The sequence below is a fragment of the Cetorhinus maximus genome, unplaced genomic scaffold (assembly GCF_964194155.1).
Source record: "Cetorhinus maximus unplaced genomic scaffold, sCetMax3.hap1.1 HAP1_SCAFFOLD_1177, whole genome shotgun sequence".
In the NCBI taxonomy this organism is placed as follows: Eukaryota; Metazoa; Chordata; class Chondrichthyes; order Lamniformes; family Cetorhinidae; genus Cetorhinus; species Cetorhinus maximus.
In genome coordinates this window covers 76,199-100,466 of record NW_027597119.1, presented here as the reverse complement: position 1 = coordinate 100,466, position 24,268 = coordinate 76,199, and the positions used below count along the sequence as shown (strand labels likewise).

General features: G+C 53.4%; 1 protein-coding gene across 1 annotated transcript; it reads right to left on the bottom strand.

The window, feature by feature from the left end:
• Positions 1-646: 646 nt before the first annotated feature.
• On the bottom strand, positions 647-18,613 carry LOC144675821 (cathepsin F-like; the record flags this gene model as incomplete). Its single annotated transcript, XM_078536392.1, has 9 exons — positions 18,468-18,613; positions 15,135-15,195; positions 14,103-14,213; positions 10,937-11,103; positions 9,764-9,860; positions 9,537-9,617; positions 7,387-7,506; positions 6,602-6,666; positions 647-737 (listed from the first exon to the last, which is right to left on the bottom strand). Coding segments are annotated over exons 1-9 (895 nt in total), but the record flags the coding sequence as incomplete, so codon positions are not given.
• Between the last annotated feature and the right edge of the window lie 5,655 nt (positions 18,614-24,268).

Genomic DNA, 24,268 nt, shown 5'->3' with positions numbered 1-24,268 from the left:
AGCGGGGAGAACCACCCCAGAGAGCAGCCATACTGCTGATCGAGGGATCCCGGCCATTATCTCACACCGTAGTGCAGCTAGACGGCTCGAACAGGTTTGTTTAGAGCACAGGGAGGGTTTCTTTTGAAATAATCTCTTGAAACCGTAAACTCTTTTCGAGTCCACCCAAATAAACCAGATTAACAAAATGAGGGATAAAATAACAACAGCCCCTAAATTAGGGAACTGCAAAACCAAAGACAAAATTTAAAGGAAACTTACAAATATCAAATCAAAATGTCATTAAGGGGGTCGATAAAAACACCCCAGTGCCCGCGATGCCCACCGGGCATGGAAGGCCTCGATGGTGCCAGCAGACACCGCCTGCTCCCTCTCTAGGGACACCCGGCCGTGAATGTAGCTGCGGAAGAGGGGCAGACAGTCGGGTCGGACAACCCCCTTGACCGCCCGCTGCCTGGACCTGTGAATCGCCATTTATCCCCGCAATAAAGACACGCCTCTTAATTCCCTTGACATAGCCCGCTTTGGACTTTTCTCATGTCCAATCGGAAGAGGCCAGGAGCCTCTAAAGTCCAGTTGCTTATTAAGGCGCGGCAGGTCATAGCTTCCCCCACCCAATTAAGAGGGTTTACTAGTCATCGCTTACCCACGCCGTAGCCCACAATCATCACCACGTGATCCAATATGGAAGGGTTGCACTCTACAGCGTCAGGTCGAGATATCCCTCTCCTGTATCCCTGAAGGGAAGCAAAGGGTAAATCAGATTAGCTTCCGTCGGGCTCATCGAGGTCATAGTGTTTTTTGGTTAAACCTTTCACGGGATGCGGGCGCCGCCGGCAGCACACGGCGTTTGTTGCCCGCCCCTAATTGCCCTCGAGGGCATGTTGGTGAACCACCCGCGTGGAACAGCTGAAGTCCGTCCGGTTCAACATTTTCGTCGCAGTTTTGGTACAACCGAGCGGCCTCGCTCGGCCATTTCAGAGGGGGGGCAGTTAAGAGTCAACCACATCGCTGTGGGGTCTGGAGTCACGTGTAGGCCCAGACCGGGTAAGGTCGGCAGATTTCCTTCCTGAAGGGGGCACTAGTGAACCAGATGGGGTTCTTACGGCGATCGATGATGGTTGTCACGGTCACCATCACTGAGACGAGCTTTATAATTCCAGATTTATTACCTGAATTTAAATTCCACCAGCTACCGTGGTGGGATTTGAACCCATGTCCCCCCAGAGCATTAGCCTGGGGCCTCTGGATTACTCGCCCAGTGACATTATCACTACACCAACTTACAAACGAGGAGCGGGAGTAGGCCATTCGGCCCCTCGAGCCTGCTCCGCCATTTCATAAGACCGCGGCTGACCTGATAGTGACCTCAGATCTCCTGCCTCCCCCTGATAACCCATCACCCCCTTGTTCAACAAGAATCTATCCACCTCTGTCTTAAAAATATTCAAAGTCTCTGCTTTCTCCGCCTTTTGAGGAAGAAAGTTCCAAAGACTCTCGACCCTCTGAGAGGAAGATTTCTCCTCATCTCCGTCTTCAATGGGCGACCCCTTATTTTTAAACAGTGACCCCCCTCGTTCTAGATTCTCCCACAAGAGGAAACGTCCTCTCCACATCCACCTTGTCAAGACCCCTTCCCCCCCCCACCCAAGATCAACATCACCTTGTCATGTATTCTTCCCCCTTGTGTGGTGGGTAGGGTGTAGGGGGAGGTACGATAGGATACTGCCACTTATGCTTCACCCCCTGTCACAATTCCAGGGACGGGGAAGACTGAACCCCCACCGCTACTTAACGGTGGTTTGCACACCAGCCCCCCTCCTGCCAAGGGCTCCGCCCGCTTGTAGCTCGTGGGCAGAGGACTCATCCGACAGAAGCTGCCAATGTACCGTCTTGGCCGCCTACCCAAGTCTCACCAGGTAGGAGCCTCTAAGGCGGTCATTTTATAGGGCCAATTGGCACCATGCCGACATGCCAACCCCCCCCCCTCTTCAGCATGTCCCTGCGCCGCCCCCTGGGCTGAGTTCCACACTCCTCCACCTGCAGGTCGGCAGCGGGTGAGGGGGGTAGGGCTGGTATAGTTGCCCCCCCCTCCCCAACATGGCCTTCACACAGCCTCCCCGGCCTGCCTGCGATTTTGTTGCAGCCGGGCCGGGCGGGGCCTACGCCATTCCTTGCCCCAGTTGTGGCCCTCGAGGGGGGGGGGGCAATTAATGACCGGTTAAGGGGATCCGGCGGGACTTTGACTCTCGGGAGCTGCTTGCAGTCCCGGTCCTGGCCACGGCGGCCAATGGCGCCGCTGGGACCGGACCGGCCGGCTGCTCACTGAGGCGGGGCTTCTGCCTGCCGACTGACAGGCGGAAGACCCACCTCCAGCCAGTCGACCAATCAGCACTCCTCCGAGCCTAAAATGGCTGGAGGGTGGCCAGTACCCAGGGGTGGGGGGTGGGGTTGCGAACCCCAACCACTCATTGGGTGGCGAAGGGGAAACCTACCCACCCAAAAAAAAAAAGCCTTCCCTAGGCCCATTATGCCCACCGATGGCACATGGAAGGCTTTGCCGGGACCCTTGGACTGCGAGGGTTAAATCACGGGGGGAGGTGGCACAAACTGGAGTTGTATTCCCCGGAATTCAGAAGGTTAAGGGGGGGTAGATTTGATTAAAGTTTGAGATATGAAGGGCAACAGGTAGGGTGGGTAGAGGGGAACTATTTCCCGCTGGTCTAGCGGGCGGGAGAAAGGACGTTTCCTTACGCGCTTTTCACCCCGGTATCGGCGCATTCCCGCCTCGTCACTCCGGCGTTCCCGGGAAACGCCGTTTCTCTGGCGGGCAACCTCCGATTCGCCCGCCACGCCCTCGCCTCTCGCCGCCTCTTCACGCCCAACCCAAGGCTGCTGCGCAGAAGGAGGTCGCCCCGAAAGGTGAGCACACTGTGGCCCCCTCCCACCCACCGCCCCCCCGCCGATTCAGCGCCGCGTCCCCCGGGGCGCCTTCTGGACACCGTCGGAGCCCGCCGTGATGTCATCTACTCCCCCCCCCCCGCCCCCCACCTCCCCCCCTCCCCCCCTACCTCCCCCCCTCCCCCCCTCCTCGGACTGGCCGCAGGAGGTCCATCAGTGGTCACCGCTCCGGCTTGGGAGGCGTTGGCAGCGGTGGTCAGTGCCAAGGCTGCACAGAAGCGGCCCCGGCGCAGAAGGAGGATGAACGATCTCACCTGTGCTGTCAAGGTAAGGCTCATTCCTCTAAACTCACACCCTCACACAAGCCCATCATACACCCGCTGGCATCTCACCCACTGACAGCTCAAGGAACATCACCACTCACTCTCTCTCACACACACACACTCTCGCAGCAATGAAGAGTGCAGGAGGGCATGCCAGGAGCAGCACCAGGCATACCTAAAAATGAGGTGTCAGCCTGGTGAAGCTATAACACAGTACTACTTGTGTGCCAAACAGCAAGTGATAGACAGGGCTAAGCGATCCCACAACCAACGGATCAGATCTAAGCTCTGCAGTCCTGCCACATCCAGTTGTGAATGGTGGTGGACAATTAAACAACTCACTGGAGGAGGAGGCTCCACAAATATCCCCATCATCAATCATAGGGGAGCCCAATAAAAGGTAAGGCTGAAGCATTTGCTACAAACTTCAGCCAGAAGTGCCGAGTGGATGATCCATCTCTGCATCCTCCGGAGGTCCCCAGCATTGTAGATGCCAGTCTTCAGCCAATTCGATTCACTCCACGTGATATCAAGAAACAGCTCGAGGCACTGGCTACTGCAAAGGCTATGGGCCCTGACAATATTCCAGCAATAGTACTGAACACTTGTGCTCCAGATCTTGCCGTGCCCCCTAGCCAAGCTGCTCCAGTACAGCTACAACACTGGCACCTACCTGGCTATGTGGAAAATGCCCAGGTATGTCCTGTACACAAAAAGCAGGACAAATCCAACCCGGCCAATTACCACCCCATCAGTCTACTCTCCATCATCAGTAAAGTGATGGGAGGTGTCATCAACAGTGCTATCAAGCGGCACTTGCTTAGCAATAACCTGCTCACTGATGCCCAGTTTGGGTTCTGCCAGGGCCACTCAGCTCCTGACCTCGTTACAGCCTTGGTTCAAACATGGACAAAATAGCTGAACTCCCGAGGTGAGGTGAGAGTGACTGCCCTTGACATCAAGGCTGCATTTGACCGAGTGTGGCATCAAGGAGCCCTGGCAAAACTGGAGTTAATGGAAATGAGGGGGAAAACTCTCCGCTGGGTGGAGTCATACCTAGCACAAAGGAAGATGGTTGTGGTTGTTAGAGGTCAATCATCTCAGTTCCAGGACATTACTGCAGGAGTTCCTCAGGGTAGTGTCCTCGGCCCAACCATCTTCAGCTTCATCAATGACCTTCCTTCCATCATAAGGTCAGAAGTGGGGATGTTCGCTGATGATTGCACAATGTTCAGCACCATTCGTGACTCCTCAGATATTGAAGCAGCCCATGTCCAAATGCAGCAAAACCTGGACAATATCCAGGCTTGGGCTGACAAGTGGCAAGTAACATTCGCACCACACAAGTGTCAGGCAATGACCATCTCCAACAAGAGAGAATCTAACCATTGCCCCAATTTGTTAAATAGCATCACCATCACTGAATCCCTCACTATCAACATCCTGGGGGTTACCATTAACCAGAAACTGAACTGGACTAGTCATATAAATACTGTGGCTACAAGAGTAGGTCAGAGGCTGGGAATCCTGCGGAGAGTAACTCACCTCCTGACTCCCCAAATCCTGTCCACCATCTACAAGGCACTAGTCAGGAGTGTGATGGAATACTCTCCACTTGCCTGGATGAGTGCAGCTCCCACAACACTCAAGAAGCTCGACACCATCCAGGACAAAGCAGCCCCGCTTGATCGGCACCCCATCCACAAACATTCACTCCCTCCACTATCGACACACAGTAGCAGCAGTGTGTGTACCATTTACAAGATGCACTGCAGCAACTCACCAAGGCTCCTTTGACAGCACCTTCCAAACCCATGACCACTGCCATCTAGAAGGACAAGGGCAGCAGACACATGGGAACACCACCACCTGCAAATTCCCCTCCAAGCCACTCACCATCCTGACTTGGAAATATATCGGCCGTTCCTTCACTGTCGCTGGGTCAAAATCCTGGAACTCCCTCCCTAACAGCGCTGTGGGTGTACCTACACCACACGGACTGCAGCGGCTCAAGAAGGTGGCTCACCCCCACCTTCTGAAGGGGGCAATTAGGGATGGGCAATAAATGCTGGGCCCAGCCAGCGATGCCCATGTCCCATGAATGAATAAAAAAAAATCTCCATCCGGCCTCATCTCCTCTGGAGGCTGCCTCCTCAGCCCTCACCGTCTTGAGGCCACTTGCACAGATCAACATGTGCCCCCCACACACACAGCCTGGGATACCCTCCCTACCCCAGTACAGCCCTCGCCCTGCAGCCTCTTCCCTTACCTGAGGCCACTTCTTCCCCCTTCCCCCCAGCAAGCACTAGCCCCTGCAGCCTCATCGAGAAGCCTCCCCCCTGCCTTACGGCTGGTCCGGTAGGTGGAGACCTGCCCGTGAGCCCTTCTAAGAGCGATGCGGGTGCTGCCAGCAAAACCTGGCGCTGATGGGCGCGAGTGCTGCCCCAAGGCAAGGGAGGCAAAGAAACCTCAAAGTCCTGAGCGGAGAGCAGCCCGTGGAAGTAATCCCTCATCGGTAGGCCCGAGGCTCACAACTGGGCCTCAGGCTTCATTATCGCCAGGCCGACGAGCTGCGGGCTCCTGCTGGGCTTCCCCGGGTAGCTGGCCGGACAAGGGGGGGGGGGTTCCGTTTTGAACTGGTGTCACCACCAGTGGCCTTCGGGTAGAAGCGGCCCATAACCCCCTTTGGTTGTCGTGCTCGGGTGATCGAGCGAGGGGGGGGCGAAAATTCCAGCGAGCTGGGCCTGTAACGAAATGCGGGCGTATTAAGCCCTCCTGCCGATCGACAGCGGGAAATGCGGCCCGCCCTTGACGGGCGGGGCAGACGGTTGTACGAACGCCGCAAAACCGATTTTTTTTTTTCTGGCCTTCCCGCCATTTTGTCCGCTCGCGCCCGCTATGACACCCGGCTCCAGCGGGCAGGGAGAGCGCCGCCCATCGGGAGGAATTCGGAAATCCTCTTCCACGAGCGGCAACCGATGCTCAATCGATCGTTCATTTTAAATCCGAGGTTGATGGGTTTTTCGTCAACCGAAGGGGTTTATGGGCCGCTTCTACCCGAAGGCCACTGGTGGTGACAACAGTTCAAAACGGAACTCCTCCCCCCTCTTGTCCGGCCAGCTACCCGGGGAAGCCCAGCAGGAGCCCGCAGCTCGTCGGCCTGGCGACAATGAAGCCTGAGGCCCAGTTGTGAGCCTCGGGCCTACCGATGAGGGATCGCTCCCAGCTGGGGGACAGCAGGCCAGAGAGAGGGAACCAGCCCACCGGCTGGCAAGCTTAACCGCCGTTGTGCCCGGTTAGTGGTGACTTGGCACTGGTGGAGCCAGGGAAATACGCCCATAAAGGAAGGATGGGCAGGAATGGACAGAGAGTCTTACCTTCATGGCGCCTGCATTCATGGTAACTACGATTGGGCCTTTTTGAGCCAACCACGCTGTCATTTCTGAAACAGAATTTGAGAATGTGAGGGAGAAAGCTGAGATGAGGCCATTCAGCCCATCTCCCACCCCTAATCCCATCAGTTAGGGGCATTGAGACCAAGATTCCTTTTTTGGTCAGGTGGACATATTAAGATCCCAGGGCGATAATTGAAGAGGGTCAGTGGTGGGGGGAGAGGGGGGAGTAGTTCTCAATGTTTCCCTGTCTGGCCCCCTCGACAACCAACACCTAAAAATCAGATGACCTGGCCATGACCTCATTGAGCGTTGTGGGATCCTGCTGTGCGCAAACTGGCTGCCGCGTTTCCTACGTTGCAACAGTGACCACGCTCCGAATGCCCCTCCTTGACTGTAAAGCGCGTTGTCGTCGGGGTTGATGGGTTGGGGGTGGGGTGGTGGGGGCGACATGAGGCTGTGAAAGGCGCTATAGAAATGCGGGCCTTCATTCTCGGCTTCTCCTCACAGGTCAGTTGCCTCTTACTGGGCTGCAAATGGTGGTGTTGTGGGGGGGTGGGGTGGGTGGTCGTGGTGGGGGTGCAGGGGCGTGGTGTAGGGGGTCAGGGGTCACGGGTGTGGCGTAGGGGGTCAGGGGTCAGGGGCGTGGTGTAGGGGGTCAGGGGTCAGGGGTGTGGTGCAGTGGGTCAAGGGGCGTGGCGATGAGGAATCTACTCACTTGCGCCTCCCCTTCCTGCCAAAACCTTGACCTGTCTTGACCGGCAACTCACCCTCTTCGTGTGGTCGGATGTTTCGATAGGTCTGAATCTTCGCAATGACTTCGGACGGTTTGAAAGTGCAGACATTCATTCTGCCTTTATATCTGTAGTCTTTTGAACGCATCATTCCCCCTGTTGATAAAGGGAGCAGAGCTTTGCTTTAAAAGGAGGATAGGCTTCAGCCCAATGACCCACATGTTGGCTAGTGTTTAAATCCCTCCCTTCATCCCCTCCCTATCTCCATAACCTCCTCCAGCCCCCACAACCCTCCAAGGTCTCCGCGCTCCTCCTGAGCATTCCCCACCCCCCCCACCGATTTTAATCGCCCCGCCATTGGGCGGCCGTGCCTTCAGCTGCCTGGGACCCTCAGTTCTGGAATTGCCTCCCTAAACCTCTCCGCCTCGCTCTCTCTCTCTCTCTCCATCCTCCTTTGAGACGCTCCTTAAAACCGACCTCTTCGACCGAGCTTTTAGTCACCAGGCCCTAAATATCTCCTCATGTGGCTCGGCGGGGGGGCAAATTTCGTTTTATGCCGCCGCTGTATAGCTCCTTCGGGCATTCTGCCATGTCAGAGGTGCTATATAAATTCAAGTTGTTGTTGTTGTTGACCACACCTTCTCAAGAGCGACATGGGATGGGCTCTAAATGCCCGCCTTGCCCAGGGACTCCTCAGAATGAACGCGGGAAAGTGAACGGACGTCCACCGGGACAATAAGTGTGGGACTCACAGCAGTAATTACACATTAAATGCGCTGCAGCAAGTTAGGGCTGGTGCTTAACAGCGTAAGGAATAATGGGGCGCATTGCGTCCCTGCACTGCCGCTAGGGACTTTCATTCCTTCAGGTTTTAAATTGTTCTTGAAGGCTTTTTTTCTGAATTCAAAAATTAACATTTCTTTTTCTAACCCCTCCTATTTGTGTCTTTCTTTCACTCACTCGTAATCCAGTCCACATTACTTTTCACGCTTGCCCCTATGCAGTGGTTATCTGAGTGGTGTCTTCCACGGAGAGGATGCTGCCATCAGTCCAGATAGACGTCCTGCCGACCACACAATGAAGCAGCATTGTATGTGAATTTCAATGCCAGTGCGGTGCCAGGTATGTGGTCCATACGTCCCAGTGATTGGCTGATCGAATCAAGAAGTATGTTCCTTTGGCTGTTCAAGTTGGCAGCGTACTGACCACACGCAACAAGCCCATGCTAGTAAAACCCAAAACAAAACGCCTATTGTTCGATGTGACTCCGCGACTGGGCAGCACCTTCTGAACAACCCTGAGTGCGCTGACGACTACACTAACAACCAATTTATGATAATCAGTCCAGCTCGTAATGTGGCTCATTTACTCCCTGCTAGAAGTGACACAAATTCACACAGAGGGACCCATTCTCTGCAAAACAAAAGGAATCTGTTCAAGTCTTGCACCATTTTTGAATGACTTGGGAGCTTGGGGGAGCCCCATTGCTTTCTCCGCAACAGCACCTTGGCCAATTAGAGACAACTTGCCAACCAATCAGCACCCTTTTTCACCTGTAGTAAAGATTGTTTGAACTTTGGTATTGGCGTGTTTGTCCTGATGAGTGCAAGACGAAAAGCTTCAGCAACATGTCTCACTTTCCAGCAAAGTCCAATCTTCCTCTCCTCCCATGATTTCTCTTTCTGCGCCTGATTTCCTTACCATAAGACCATAAGACATAGGAGTAGAAATTAGGCCATTCGGCCCATCGAGTCTGCTCCGCCATTCAATCATGGCTGATAAGTTTCTCAACCCCATTCTCCCGCCTTCTCCCCGTAACCTTTGATCTCCTTACCAATCAAGAACCTATCTATCTCGCTCTTAAATACACTCAATGACCTGGCCTCCACAGCCTTCTGTGGCAATGAATTCCATAGATTCACCGCTCTCTGGCTAAAGAAGTTTCTCCTCATCTCCGTTCTAAAAGGTCTTCCCTTTACTGAGGCAGTGCCCCTCGGGTCCTAGTCTCTCCTACTAATGGAAACATCTTCCCCACGTCCCACTCTATCCAGGCCTTTCAGTATTCTGTAAGTTTCAATCAGATCCCCCCTCATCCTTCTAAACTCCATCGAGTATAGACCCAGAGTCCTCAAACGTTCCTCATATGTTAAGCCTTTCATTCCTGGGATCGTTCTCGTGAACCTTACCCAATTGGACAATCGAGTTGAAAGCATTGTACGGGTAACCTCCTTTGCAGCCCTTGTCTAAAGTATCGCAGTCGACCAGCTCTGAATGGGGGATAAATCAATTAAGAACATGTTCAGACTCCAGTCACAGTGAAGGACCCTGAAGCAACAGGTCCACAGGGTTCAAGAATAATGGAAGAATGCTGAGATTGGGGGTTTGGGGGGAGGGAAATGCCCCTCCCAATTACCTTGCTCCGACAGTTCCTTCAGTTGCTTTGTCTTGATGTACCACATCGACTCAATATTGGCCACAGCGCCAAAGGCCCAACAGCATCCACAGCGTCTCTGCAGGCGAATGAGAGGACGTTGGGTTGCCAGCGGACTGGTATTCCCGCCAGCGGAAACCCACCCTGCCCGCCGGCCCAACCTCTGCGATGCCCTCCAGCTCCCCAACACACTGGGCGTTGACCGGGCCCAACCTCTGCACCCCCCCAGCAACCCTCACCCCAGCCGGAGCCTTCTCCGAGATCCTTGCGCTCCTCCGGCCACTCGGACTCTCGTGTGTTCCGATCGCTCCACCGTTGGGCAGCCGGGCTTTCGGCTGCCTCGGGGGGGGCCCCCAAGCTCTGGAAATCCCCCTCTAAGACTCTCCGCCCCCCTCCCTCTCTCTCCCTCCTCCTTTAAGACGCTCCTTAAAACCGACCTCTTTGACAGAGCTTTTGGGTCACCTGTGGCTAAATTCTCCTTATGTGGCTCATGGTTTAATTCTGTTTGATAATCGCTCCTATAAAGTGCCTCGGGTTTATACATCTTGTTAAAGGTGCTAGATAAATGTACCTTTCATTGTTTCAGGTTGGAGGAGGTCAGCATGGGGCCCCAACAAAAACAGAGCGGCTAATTTGCTAGATATTGGTGACAGAATTATTAACTATCCGTACGGAGAGGAAACAAGTAATGTGGTATATGAAAAAATACAGGAGGGAGGGTTTGATACGGACAGTGTAGAGGGAGCTTTACTCTGTATCTAACCCCGTGCTGTACCTGCCCTGGGAGTGTTTGATGGGGACAGTGTAGAGGGAGCTTTACTCTGTATCTAACCCCATGCTGTACCTGCCCTGGGTGTGTTTGATGGGGACAGTGTAGAGGGAGCTTTACTCTGTATCTAACCCGGTTCTGTACCTGTCCTGGGAGTGTTTGATGGGGACAGTGTAGAGGGAGCTTTATTCTGTATCTAACCCTGTTCTGTATCTGTCCTGGGAGTGTTTGATGGGGACAGTGTAGAGGGAGCTTTACTCTGTATCTAACCCTGTTCTGTATCTGTCCTGGGAGTGTTTGATGGGGACAGTGTAGAGGGAGCTTTACTCTGTATCTAACCCCGTGCTGTACCTGTCTTGGGAGTGTTTAATGAGCACCGATTATACCTGATCTTTAACTTTGGTCACTGCTCCCATCTTCTTCCAATTAAACCTATCGGGTACAGAGAGATTTGTCAGTCGCCCACTCGATTCTGTCCAATGGGCCTCCTCTGGCCAAGTGCCGTTGTTATTACTGATCATTGGGTTGAGGTAAAAAGCACCAAATTCTTCATCTGTGAAAAGAAAAGCAATTGAAGCAACTGTGCAACCAGTCTCCAGACAGCTCATTGTGCCAGCCAGGAGTGAAGCTCATGTCTCCAGGGCTGGGGAGAAGCTGAACGATACATGGGGAGCAGTTCAGTTAATGCGGAGAGACTGGAGAAGCTGGGAATGTTCTCCTGAGAGCAGAGAAGGTTAAGGGGGGGATTTAATCGAGGTGTGCATAATCATGAGGGGTTTGGATCGAGTAAATATGGAAAAACTGTTCCCAGTGGCAGGGAGGGTCAGTAACCAGAGGGGACATAAATTGAAGAGAATCGGTTAAAGAACCAGAGGGGAGGAGATGAGGAGAATATTTTATTTACACAGCGAGTTGTTGTGACCTGGAAGGCGCTGCCTGAAAGGGCGGCGGAAGCAGATTCAATAGGAACTTTCCAATTGGGAATTGGATAAATACTTGAAGGAGAAAAATTTGCGGGGATACGGGGAAAGAGCGGGATGGTGGTTTGGGGGAGGACAGGACTAATTGAATACTCTTTTGAAGGACCAGTGCAGAGGTGATGGGCTGAATGGCCTCCTGTGCTATTTGAATGCCCCAATCTCCAAGCTCGGGTCTTTCGCGTTAGTGCTATGTTAGGACCGGGGCTGCAGTTTTGGAGGAGCTGTATTTTACCCAGGGTGGTGGATGATGTACCTCTCTGAGATCTCCCCATCTCCCCCTCTTCCCCACCTCAGCAGCATCTGCTCTGGGTTTGGGAGATGGGCTGCTCACCGCAGACACAGACCGACTCCGAAGATCCCTTCCCCCATCCCTTTCAGCTGGTTCGTCGTCACCTGCAGCCCCTGCTGGAGCTGGTCAGCAGGGGAACGGTGGGGTTAGGGGGTCATGTCACTGGGCCTGTAACCCAGACCGGACTAATGGTCTTGGAGGCAGGTTCAAATCCCCACATGGCTGCTGGTGGAGTTTAAATTGGAGGAATTCAACAAACCTGGAATCTCAGTAATAATAACGTTCATCGATTGTTGTAAAAACTCATCTGCCTCAGTGATGCCCCTTTAGGGAAGGAAATCTGCTGTCCTTACCCGGTCTGGGCCTACACATGACTCCAGACCCACAGCGATGTGGTTGATGTTGAAATAGCTGAGCAAGTCACTCAGCTATTCCAGGGAAGTGGAGTGATGGTAAAACCGGACAGGCTGTCTGACCTTGGTCAGCAGCACATTGACTGCAGTGGTTCAAGAAGGCGGCTCATCACCACCACCTTCTCAAGGGCAGTTAGCGATGGGTGATAAATACTGGCCTAGCCAGTGACGTTCTATATCGTGAAAGACTAAAAGGAACTTGTAAATACTTGCCCGTTCAGCTGGGACTGGCATCTGTGACGAAGAATTAATTGGCTCCTTTGCTGCTGAGCTCAGTGGGGTAGCACACCTCTACGTTAGAGGGATGTGGGTTCGGGTCCCGCCACAGAGACTCGCACCCATCACCAGGTCGGCACTCCCAGCGGGTCAGTACTGAGGGAGTGCTGCACTGTCGGAGGGTCAGTACTGAGGGAGTGCTGCACTGTCGGAGGGTCAGTACTGAGGGAGTGCTGCACTGTCGGAGGGTCAGTACTGAGGGAGTGCTGCACTGTCGGAGGGTCAGTACTGAGGGAGTGCTGCACTGTCGGAGGGTCAGTACTGAGGGAGTGCTGCACTGTCGGAGGGTCAGTACTGAGGGAGTGCTGCACTGTCGGAGGGTCAGTACTGAGGGAGTGCTGCACTGTCGGAGGGTCAGTACTGAGGGAGTGCTGCACTGTCGGAGGGTCAGTACTGAGGGAGTGCTGCACTGTCGGAGGGTCAGTACTGAGGGAGTGCTGCACTGTCGGAGGGTCAGTACTGAGGGAGTGCTGCACTGTCGGAGGGTCAGTACTGAGGGAGTGCTGCACTGTCGGAGGGTCAGTACTGAAGGAGTGCTGCACTGTCGGAGGGTCAGTACTGAGGGAGTGCTGCACTGTCGGAGGGTCAGTACTGAGGGAGTGCTGCACTGTCGGAGGGTCAGTACTGAGGGAGTGCTGCACTGTCGGAGGGTCAGTACTGAGGGAGTGCTGCACTGTTGTGGTGCCAGTTTTGGGTGAGATGTTAAACTGCGACCCTTCTGGCCTCTCAGGTGGATTTGATGGTTCCCACAGCCACTACTGGAAGAGCAGGGGGAGTTCGTCCTGGGGTCAATATTTATCCCTCAACCAACATCACTAAAAACAGATGATGTGGTCATTAACACATTGCTGGTTGTGGGATCTTGCTTTGTGTAAATTGGCTGCTAAATTTCTGACATTAAAGCCCTGGGCCTTCCAGAGGTTGTGAAAAGCGATATATAAATGCAAGCCTTTCTCGGTGTGAGATTTTATCATGTGGTTACGCTGCAGTCGGTGCCTCTCACACTGTGAGATTGTTACTGTCCTCTCCCGGCAGGGGAGGGATCGGACTGAGGGACATTCCCACGGATATGGGACAATCCCAATGACCTCCTCGTTCAAGGGGAGAGAATTCCTGCTTTTTCACATCAAGTGTGAACGGCTGAGATGGAAATTATGGAAATATTCAGGATTAAATTGGACGGTGGGGGGGTTGAAGGGACAAGGGGATGTCGGGTTAGTGTAACAGGGGGGCTCAGTGTGATTAGAACGATTTGCTTGGCTGGGCAGTAAATGCCAACACAGAGTGGATGGGCTGAATGGCCTAGTTTCCATATTGTAACATTGATGTGTATCTCTATTTATAACCTTTTCTCTTCAGGGAATGTCCCTCCGCTCCATACGGAAGACCGGACTGTTGTACGTTAGTTGGCTTCTCAGCCAATATAGCCCATCGCCAGTCTAGGCTGGGCCTCTGAACACAGGCTGGTAACCCCATCCCAGTCGGCGTGCCCCAGTATCACACACGGCGCTGGCCTCACCCAGCATGGCACCTGGGGCAGAGAACCCTCCACAAAAGCCCCCCCGCCGTCCTCCCCTGCCAGTCGCTCGCTTACCTGACATGTCGCTGAACTTGGTGATTCCGTAGATCGCAGTGCCTCTGTCCTGCTCCTGCATCCGTTTGGCTGTCTTGAGATTTTCCACGAAGATCTGGAACCTTTTCTCCTCTTTAACCGAGCAAAATTCAAGAGAAAACGTGTCAGCGTTGGACAGGGCCGGATTCACTTGACGGTTTGGCCGGAACCGTGAGGGGCACCATCGGGATCTGGTTGTGCACCTCACCCTCTACCCTCCACTTTGATTTCATGATCTGTTCCCCCAACGATTGCCGTGCTCCGTCCCCTGAGGGAATGTCAGGGGGTGTTCTTAGGTACCCTATTGTGATTAAACGTATTCCTGGAGGCTTCATCACAGGAATTGCCCCCACCCACCCCACGCTCCAGCCATTCGTCGGCCAACACATCCATCCTTGTGACATACGGCCTTCCTACGCCAGTCGGAAAGCAAGACTCATGACCCAATTGGATGGTGCTTGACTGTCAGTCAAACAGCCTTTCCCTCCCCCACCACCATTTTCAATATTTTTATGCCTGGTGAAGAGAAAAGTTCAAAGGAAATTATAAAAAAAAAACCCCAATCTCTTTTCCCGTCCCAATGATTCCTCTCCAGGGTTGCGCGCAGCAGCGTCCCGGAGATCGACCTTCGATCCCTGGGGCCTCCAGGCCAGTCCTGGCGAAGGTTGACAAGCCTAAGGTACCCACGGCAGCCCTCCAACTCCTCACTCCGACGCTTCGCGATGTGGGAGCCCTGGCTGTCAGGGACCAAGGGGGTAACGTCAAGCTGAGCGAGGCCCAGTGGCCTTTCCCAGTGCACATTCCGACTCTCCCCGGCAGGGATCCCGAATTGGGGGTGGGGACAAACGCTGGGTGATTTTCGAAGCTCCCTATCCCAGGCTCAGTCAGGCCTGCAATGGCTGCCGCTGTCTCGGATTGTCTGGGATCAGTTCATTCAGCGGAGGAGAGGGATCAGACTACGGCCTTCCTGGGCAATGGGGTCAGACGACCGAATAGTGTGGACACGTCTCTTACCTTCCGCCTGGTCATATTCCTTCTTGTACTGCACTTTAAACTTCTCAAACTTGGACCGCAGCTGCGATTGGGGGAATAGAATAAAATACAATCAGTTTACAGTCAGAGAATCTGCCCTTCCCCTCATTTGGAAGCGACTGTAAATTTCCTGTCCAGTCCCCTCGGGTTATTTTCTGTTAACCTGGTGATGGGTGTTTAATATTCAGGGGAGATCAGACTATTTGACGGGTGCTGGGTTACTAGATGAGAGAGAGAGGGCTAAAATTAACAAGCGTCAAGCTAGCACGGCCTGGTGGGCCGAATGGCCTGTTTCCATTCTGTACCTACGCGGCCCGAGGCATTTAAAAAAAAAATGAGGGGGCCGCATTCGACTAGCGCCTCTCACCGCCTCGAGGGCGTCGCTGCACAGCCAGTGGAAGTGCTTCCCCTGAGGCATCGTCACACTGTCGTAATGTGGGAAGCGCGGCAGCCAATTTGAGCACAGCAAGATCCCACAAAGGGCAGCGTGATAATGAGCAGATGATCCCTTTTATTTAGTGGCGTTGGGTGTGGGATAAATATTGGCCCCAGGACACCAGGGAGAACTGTCCCCGTGGCCCCCTCTCCCTCCCCTCTCCCTCTCCCTCTCCCCACTGCCCCTCCCCTCCCCCTTGCACCCCCTGCCCCTCTCCCTCCCCCCTCCTCCATTCCCCTCTCCCCTCCCCACTGTCCCTCTCCCTCCTCCATTCCCCTCTCCCCTCCCTCCTCCCTTCCCCCCTTCCCCTCACTCCCACCCCCAACACACAAGCCCCAACACCACCCCCACCCCCCTGACCCCCCCGACCCCCCGAACTGCTCTCCTTCCAACAGTGGCTGCAGCATCTTTTACAACCGCCGGACAAGGCCAGATGAGGTCCTCGAGTTGACGCCTCGTCTGAAGGACGTATCACCAGTGGCAGTGTGGCCCGCCTGCGGCGCTGCTCTGGGAGCGTGAGCCCGGGGGTGGGGGGCGGGATTGGCGTCCTCCGGCCTCCGGAGTGGGACCCGCGCCCACGGCCTTCAGACTCGGCGCCGAGAGAGAGCCGCCCCGGTGAGCGGCGTCAGGACGCAGAGCTCCGGCGGGAAGGGAAGGCCCTTAGGCCTCAGGCTTCACCCCTGCTCATTAGAGGCTGAGAGGCCCCAGTTCCCTTTCATTTCCTAACGGCCCCTGACGTCCACTCCCGGTTACGTGGGGCGTTTCCCACGGAGAAATCCCTGAGGAATTTCCTCTCCGGCTCCCGGGCCTCACCACGATAACGAGCAGCACCAGCCCAGCAGACGCCAAGCTACCCGCTCAACATATTCCACCCCCCCCCGTACCCCTTGCGGGCATCGACGCCCAGGAGCGTAAGCAAGAACGGGCTGCGTTTCTGCGGCGCCACCACGGGGGCCTTGCTTCACAGCCAGCGACACCGTCGTGAGGCAGGGCGGCCGGCACAGCAAGATCCCACAGGCGGCGTTCGCGGCCCGCGGGGGGCGGCGGGCCTGTTTTCAGCTTCAGGAGGGGCAACAAGAGACGGGCAATAAGCGCCGGCTCGATCCAGCGAAGCCCGCCTCCCGTGAATGGATAAAAAAGGAAGTAGGTGGCGAGAGGTGGGGTGACGGGGTTGGGGGTTGGGGGTTGGGTGGTCGGTAGCGGCGGTGGGGTCTTACAGCCGAACAGCGTCGCCAACGGCAACGACAAGTTTGCTTCCCGAGCCTGTTTGAGATATTCCTTCGCGCGGACCAGCGACTTCCCCCCCCGCCACCCCCGGTGAGGGCGAGGAGATTTCACCAGCGAAATGCAGTCAGTGGAGGATAGGAACCTCTTCCAAATGACGCGTGTAAAATCGACCCCAATCCCCCCCCGGCAGCCCGGGCGGGTCTCCAGGCTTTGATGCGCGGAGTGATCACTCAATCGCCTCCATTTCAGGACTCAGGATATAGGGGCAGCAGTAGGCCATTCGGCCCAGCAAGGCTGCTCCCCCATTTAATTAGATCATGGCCGATCATCTACCTCAACACCACTTTCCCCGCGCTATCTCCATTTCCCTCGATGTCATCAGTATCCAGAAATCTATCGATCTCAGCCTTGAACGTGCTCAGTGACGGAGTCCCCACAGCCCCTCTGGGGGTAGAGAATTCCACAGATTCATCACCCTCTGAGTGAACAAATTCCTCCTCATCTCATCCCTAAATGGCCTGGCCCCTTATTCTGAGACTGTGTCTCCTGGTTCTGGACTCACCAGCCAGGGGGAAACAACCTATCCACATCTACCCTGTAAGAATTCTGTAAGTTTCAATGGGATCACTTCTCATTCTTCAGAACTCTAGAGAACACAGACTCCTCAATCCCTCCTCACAATCCCGCCATCCCAGGGATCAGTCTGGTGAACCTCCGCTGTACTCCCTCTATGACAAGAACATCCTTCCTTAGATAAGGAGATCAAAACTGTGCACAATACTCCAGGTGCGGTCTCACCAAGACTCTGTACAACTGCAGCAAGACATCTTTACTCCTGTACTCAAATCCCCTGGCGATGAAGGCCAATGTACCATTTGCCTTCCTAATTGTTGCTGTACCTGCATGTGAGCTTCTAGTGACTCATGAACAAGGACACCCAGGTCCCTCTGGACATAAACACTCCCCAACCTCTCACCGTTTAAGGAATATCCTGTCTTTCTGTTTTTGCTACCAAAGTGGATAACTTCACACTTATTCATGCTATATTCCATCCGCCATGCTCTAGCCCATCCACTCAGCCTGTCCAAGTCCCCTTGAAGCCTCCTTGCATCCTCCTCACGACTTAAGGCTCCCACGCACTTCTGTGGCAATATCACTTTTGGTCCCCACCTCCTAAACCATCGATACTTGGGGGTGCAGCCTAATTACTGGCCAAGAATATCAGGGAGGGATTACGTGCTGCACTCCCATTAGTGGCCGTGGGATCTCTTACACCTGCCCAGTAGGCCTGACGAGCTAATGGGCCGGGGTTGCCGGTGTCCCTTTAAGGGGTGCCTGCTCTAGGCCTGGTTTTCCTGGCTAGGCAAGGTGGGGACTGCAGGGGGAACCCAAACGGACAATAGGCCTCTAAATTAAGGCCCCTAAATTTCATATGCAAAGGGCTTGAGGCCTGTTCAAGGTGTGGGTGCCGCAAATCAATTTCTTGGCCTTTCTTGGCATGCCCTTCATGCCCCTGACTAATCGTAGAGACATTACAGGGCCCAGGGAGGCTCTCTGGCCTGTCGGGTCCTTATCACCTTTTCCACCCCCTCCCCTCCGGGCTGTTTAGCGCCCTTTCTCGAATTTCCTGTTGGGTCAGTGCGAACACTTACTTCAGATTCATCTTCGATATCAATGTCATCCTCCTCAACATCAGTCTCCGCGTGCAGGAGGCTGAAGGAGAGGGCGAGGCAGATTACAGCCACTCGGAACATCGTATGAGGGGATGTGAGGTTCACACCAAGGCAAGGTAAGAGGAAAACCTGGCAGGGGAAGAGGAAACAGAAGATATCTTAGTAAACGCAGAGACCCGGCCTCCTGCAGCGAGATCAGGCCCCAGTCTGAGATTCTTCAGCCATTACTCAGTAGATCTGACCTTCTCCCTCTGATTCAGAAAGTCACGCGTCCAAATCACACACCAGAGACTGACAGTGCGGCACTCGCTCAGTACTGACACTCTGACAGTGCGGCACTCCCTCAGTACTGACACTCTGACAGGGCAGCACTCCCTCAGTACTGACACTCTGACAGTGCGGCACTCCCTCAGTACTGACCCTCCGACAGTGCAGCACTCCCTCAGTACTGACCCTCCGACAGTGCAGCACTCCCTCAGTACTGACCCTCCAACAGTGCAGCACTCCCTCAGTACTGACCCTCCGACAGTGCCAGAGGGCGTCAAGTCAGTCCCCACCCGAGAGCCACATGAACTGATGCCCATTCGGCTCCCTCACCCTCTCCCGCCTGCCCCGTGTTGGTCACTTACCCACTCGGTCCGTCAGTCAGATCCCGGCAGCTGGAACTGACTGGGTCCTTTATACTTTAATGAGGACACTCCTCCTCCATCCCTCAACCATCCCCTTCAGCCCCGTGACCAATAGGGAACTGAAGACACAGACGGTGATCAAATCATCGAACACCCAATAAAAAACGGGCATTGTCTTTCCAAATTGGCTTTATCATTTCAACAAAAAAAAGGTGCAAACTCCTTCCTCATTTTTTAATCTATCATCTCTCCGTGCTCCTGTGATTGTGACACTCTTTCCCCACAGAAACCCCACAATGGAAGCCAGTGGAAGTTAAATTTTAATCCTTTACCAGCAACTTTACCTCCAATAAGCCCAGGATCTCCAAAGACACACTAACAATTCACTCTATAAAAGAGAGAACCTGCATTTCTATAGCGCTTTTCACTCCTCAGCACGTCCCAAAGAGCTTCACAGCCAATGAGGTACTTTTTTGAAGTGTAGTCACTGATGTCACAAAGGAAACGTGGCAGCCATTTTTCACAGAGCAAGATCCCACAGTCCGCAATGTGTTAATGAGCTGGAAGTTGGTCGATGGATGAATAATGTTTGGGACACCATCGATAATTCCTGGCCCTTCTCTGGATAATTTACAATCATCCGAGAGGGTAGAAGGGGACATGGTTCAACATTTCATCTGGAAGTCAGCACATCTGACAGTGCAGCACTCCCTCTGTGCTGAACCCCACTGACAGTGCAGCACTCCCTCTGTGCTGAACCCCCCTGACAGTGCAGCACTCCCTCAGTACTGACCCTCTGACAGTGCAGCGCTCCCTCAGTACTGACCCTCCGACAAAGCAGGACTCCCTCAGTACTGACCCTCCGACAGTGCAGCACTCCCTCAGTACTGACCCTCCGACAGTGCGGCACTCCCTCAGTACTGACCCTCCGACAGTGCAGCACTCCCTCAGTACTGACCCTCCGACAGTGCCACAGGGCGTCAAGTCATTCCTCAACCAAGAGCCACATGAACTGATGCCCACTCGGCTCCCTCACCCTCTCCCTCCTGCCCCATGTTGGTCACTTACCCAGAGTGTAAGACCCTTTCCCTGGTCGAAGGTTCTTTAGTCTTTACTCTGGATATCACTGACACAACAACTTGCATGAAATATCACCAAAGGTGATGCACCTTTATTAAACCGCTAAGCAAGATTCCGCGCTCACCATAAAACTGAATACTGAGCTTCCCCATGAGCTGGGGTCCGTCTTTGTGGCCAATCTGATGACCCCCCACCCCCCAAGCGCTCTTCTGATCAACTGACCAAATCGCTCTAACCACAGCAGCAAAGAAACTTCCGTGGGCTCTTTCTTTGCACCTTTCTTGCTATGGCTCTGTGCCATATAAGGTGAAACCTGCTCTTCGAGCATTGAATTGGTTCTGAGTTACATCCCTGTCCATCTCCGTGCTTTCTAGGTTGATTGGTAAGGGGATCAAAGGTTACGGGGAGAAGGCGGGAGAATGGGGTTGAGAAACTTATCAGCCATGATTGAATGGCGGAGCAGACTCGATGGGCCGAATGGCCTAATTTCGGCTCCTATGTCTTATGGTCTTTTGGTCCTATGTTCTTTCTCCAGACACTCCCTGGCTAGGCCACTGGCTTTGAAGGCCACACTCGAGGTACCGTAGCCAGCTTGACTCTGCCTTGTTACCTCCAGGACTGTTATCAATCTCCGGAACTGGGAGGAGGCGGCACATTTATTGCCCCCTTAACAAAAGCTCAGTCTGTTTATCCTCCCTGGGACGAGCCCTCCCGTGGCTTAAGTCGTTTCGCAGAAGTCGCTGATTCTAGCGAGGGTTTGACTTGACTAAGTTAACCGTCATGCTTTGTGTTTTTTGAGCCCACAATGCAGTTCAGTTCAGCTCTTCCCATATCTTCAGCTTGGGTCCATCTTACACCTCGAGGGCCCACACTCCCACCATGAGGCAGACTCCACGCACAGGGTTACACCACAACCCGTCCACGTTCATTAGTATAAAAGAAGTAACGACACTGGCATGTAGCGTTGTGGTGTCTTTGACGATCGAACCACAGGAGGCTCAGGTACAGGTTACGATCGTTTATTCCAGCAATTGCAAGGAGAGGACCACCTCAAAGCGGCTTGAGGTAGCACTCTGCTAAATTACAAGAATATACCTTACTAATACATCGCTGGCAAGAACATTGTTCAGCCGTCACCCAGGCAGTGCCTTCTCCCCCTGTCTAAACTGGGGCCATCTGTCCTTCTCTGACCCGTTGATGAGCAGACTTAATCTATACTGTTTCCATCCTCCGTCTCCAGCCTGGTTCCCAGGGTCTTTCTGGTGATTTCAGGCCCTCAAGGTGTGCAAGGTCCATCTGGTAACCCTTAACTGTCAATGTGCTTGATGGCCACTGTCTGCCTGGAGATTCTAAGTCATTCCCTTTCAACAAATTCTTACTGTATCCCCTCCCCGACTAACAGTCCCCCCTTTTGGCCCTTGGCTTAGCTCAAGGTAGCCAACTACAGTGGTACTGTCCGTCCCTTTACACACCGCCACCCATTGACACTGGCCAGCTTTTGGATTGTAAAGGTACGAGGTCAGAGCATCTGCATCATCTGGCCCTTCAACTCAGGCCTCCGAGTTGCTAAACCTCTTCTCCACCTGTTAAAACTCCCCCGGCGCCACCTCTACTGCGGTATCCGGGTGCGATGAATCAAGTAGGTTAAATAAATAACGAATATCAGCTGGAATCACAACCTAGGGCACGGGAGGTAATCCAAATCCACGGGCGTATTTATACGAGCCCCAATTCCACAGGTCCTCCCACCGTGCCGGGGAACCTATTTGCTCCATGTCCTCCTTTAAGGCCCTAACCCGTTGCTGCAGTGTTTAGAACATATATCTGCTGAGCCTGTCTCCGAATCGCGGTTAGGTGCTCTGGTCATAAGGGAATTTCATTGGAGAAATGGTTCAAACGGTGTGTCAGGTTATCCTTCAGGCTTTCCATGTCCTGAATAGTAGCCGCTCCTCCCTTGCATATTTCGACCACCTTCCCCACCCTTGCCGGTACCTGTGGGTGTAGGCACACCGCGTGATTGTGGATGGGGCACATCCCCGGTTGCTCCTGTACTGGATCTTTTGCTACCACGTGGTGATACAATATCTCCCATTCCCCACGTATGCAACAGGAATCAGTCCTTTTGCAGCACTTTATTAAAATACACTTTATTCATAAAAACGGATAACACAGATCATTCCCAAATGGCCATCACAAAAGGGGCAATCATATTCAACATTACAACGTGGGTCATGAGGTGCTTCAACACAATCAATGAATATTACAGTCATTTCAATATGGTCATTACAGACAGACAGTGCGATGGTATTGGAGTTATCGACATACATCATCTTGCGCTCGGAGGTGCTTCAGTACGATTAAGCGATTCAGGAGACAGGGAACAATTGCCCGATATTCTGATGCGCCTTAGGGCCACCCCAAGCAGGACCAGCGGGTTCACTCCATTTGAACTAACGACAAGGAGAGCAATGCAGTTACCCGAGGGAAACATAGTGAGAGGGGGAGATGTAGGACCACTGAGAGGGAGGGTGCGAGACGATGTGAGGGAAATGAGTAAGCAATTGCGTGAGTTAAGGAAGGAAGTCAGAGACCGACAGGCAATTAAGGATGTGGAAACAGATAAATCCAAAGAGCAACACCGGACCCCTCCCCAAAGGGGGAATGAGGTGATGGTTGAGATAAACCCGGAACCGAAGGGGGTTTGCAAAGGGTGGGACACTACATACATTCATTATGAGCCGTACAGCCCGAGGGGTGTCTACAATTCCCAGCCCCTCAGTGCACCACGGCAGAAAGGTCGTACAATTTGCTGCTGCTGTAAATCCACACCTAGCTTCTTCCATCTCATATATCGGGTGTGCATATACCCCTGCGGTGGCCTCTATACTACACCCTTCTAATGTGGTGCCAACTATATTCCCTTCTATGCCTACTGCATATGGCGGAATGTCATGGTGCTGAATATAATAATCCCGCCACCCTTATCACCCCAATATTTTCTACTCTATATAATGTTCTGCCGGGTGTTGACAGGTATCACTAAGACAATGCCTATTAGCGTATTATTATTCACTATACATTCAACATTCGTTCTATATACACATTTATCATTCTCCATTGTGTGTCGCATTCGGCTTTGTCCGCGCTGTACCAAAGTCCCTCCTGCGGTGCGGGATGAGTCGTGATGATCCCCGGTCTTGTTGTCGGTATCGCCATGCCCACGAGCGTCGACGCTGCGATTAACGATCTGTGAACTCAAGCAGATAACCGTCCCAGTCGTCACCGCTCGGGGTTGTTGAGATTCGTTCTGTGGATAGAATCAGGTAATGAAACGCTTCAGTTGTGACCAATGTTTCCTTTCCTCTAAAGTCCAGGCACGCGCAGGTATCACTGGTCATGACTACCTCATTCGGTCCTACCCACTTGGGTGCAAACCCCCTTCGTTCCGGGTTTATCTTAACCATCGCCATATTCCCCATTTGGGGGGGGTCCGGTGTTGCTCTTTGGATTTATCTGTTTCCACATCCTTAATCACCTGTCGGTCTCTGACTTCCTTCCTTAACTCACGCAATTGCTTACTCATTTCCCTCACACAGTCTCACAACGTCCCTTTCAGTGGTCCTACATCTCCCCCTCCCACTATGATTCCCTTGGGTAACTGCATTGCTCTGCTTGTCGTTAGTTCAAATGGGGTGAACCCGCTGGTCCTGCTTGGGGTGGCCCTAAGGATCATCAGAATATCGGGCAATTGTTCCCTGTCTCTTGAATTGCTTTTGCTGTTGATGTTTTTTTAAAGTTCGGTTCATCCTTTCCACCACCCCCCGAGCTCTGTGGGTGGTAGGGAATGTGGAATTTCTGTTGAATCCCCATAAATTTACACATTTCTTTAATGACTCTTCCTGTGAAATGAGTTCCCTGATCTGAATCTATCAGGCTAGGCCCACTCCTTCCAGTCCACCATCTCCTGCTGGTGTCCCACGTCGGACCTCAATTCCCTAAGCTGTCTACACAACTCTACAATGCACCTTCTTATCCCATCTTTCAATGGCTCAGTATCTCCACTTCCAGTGA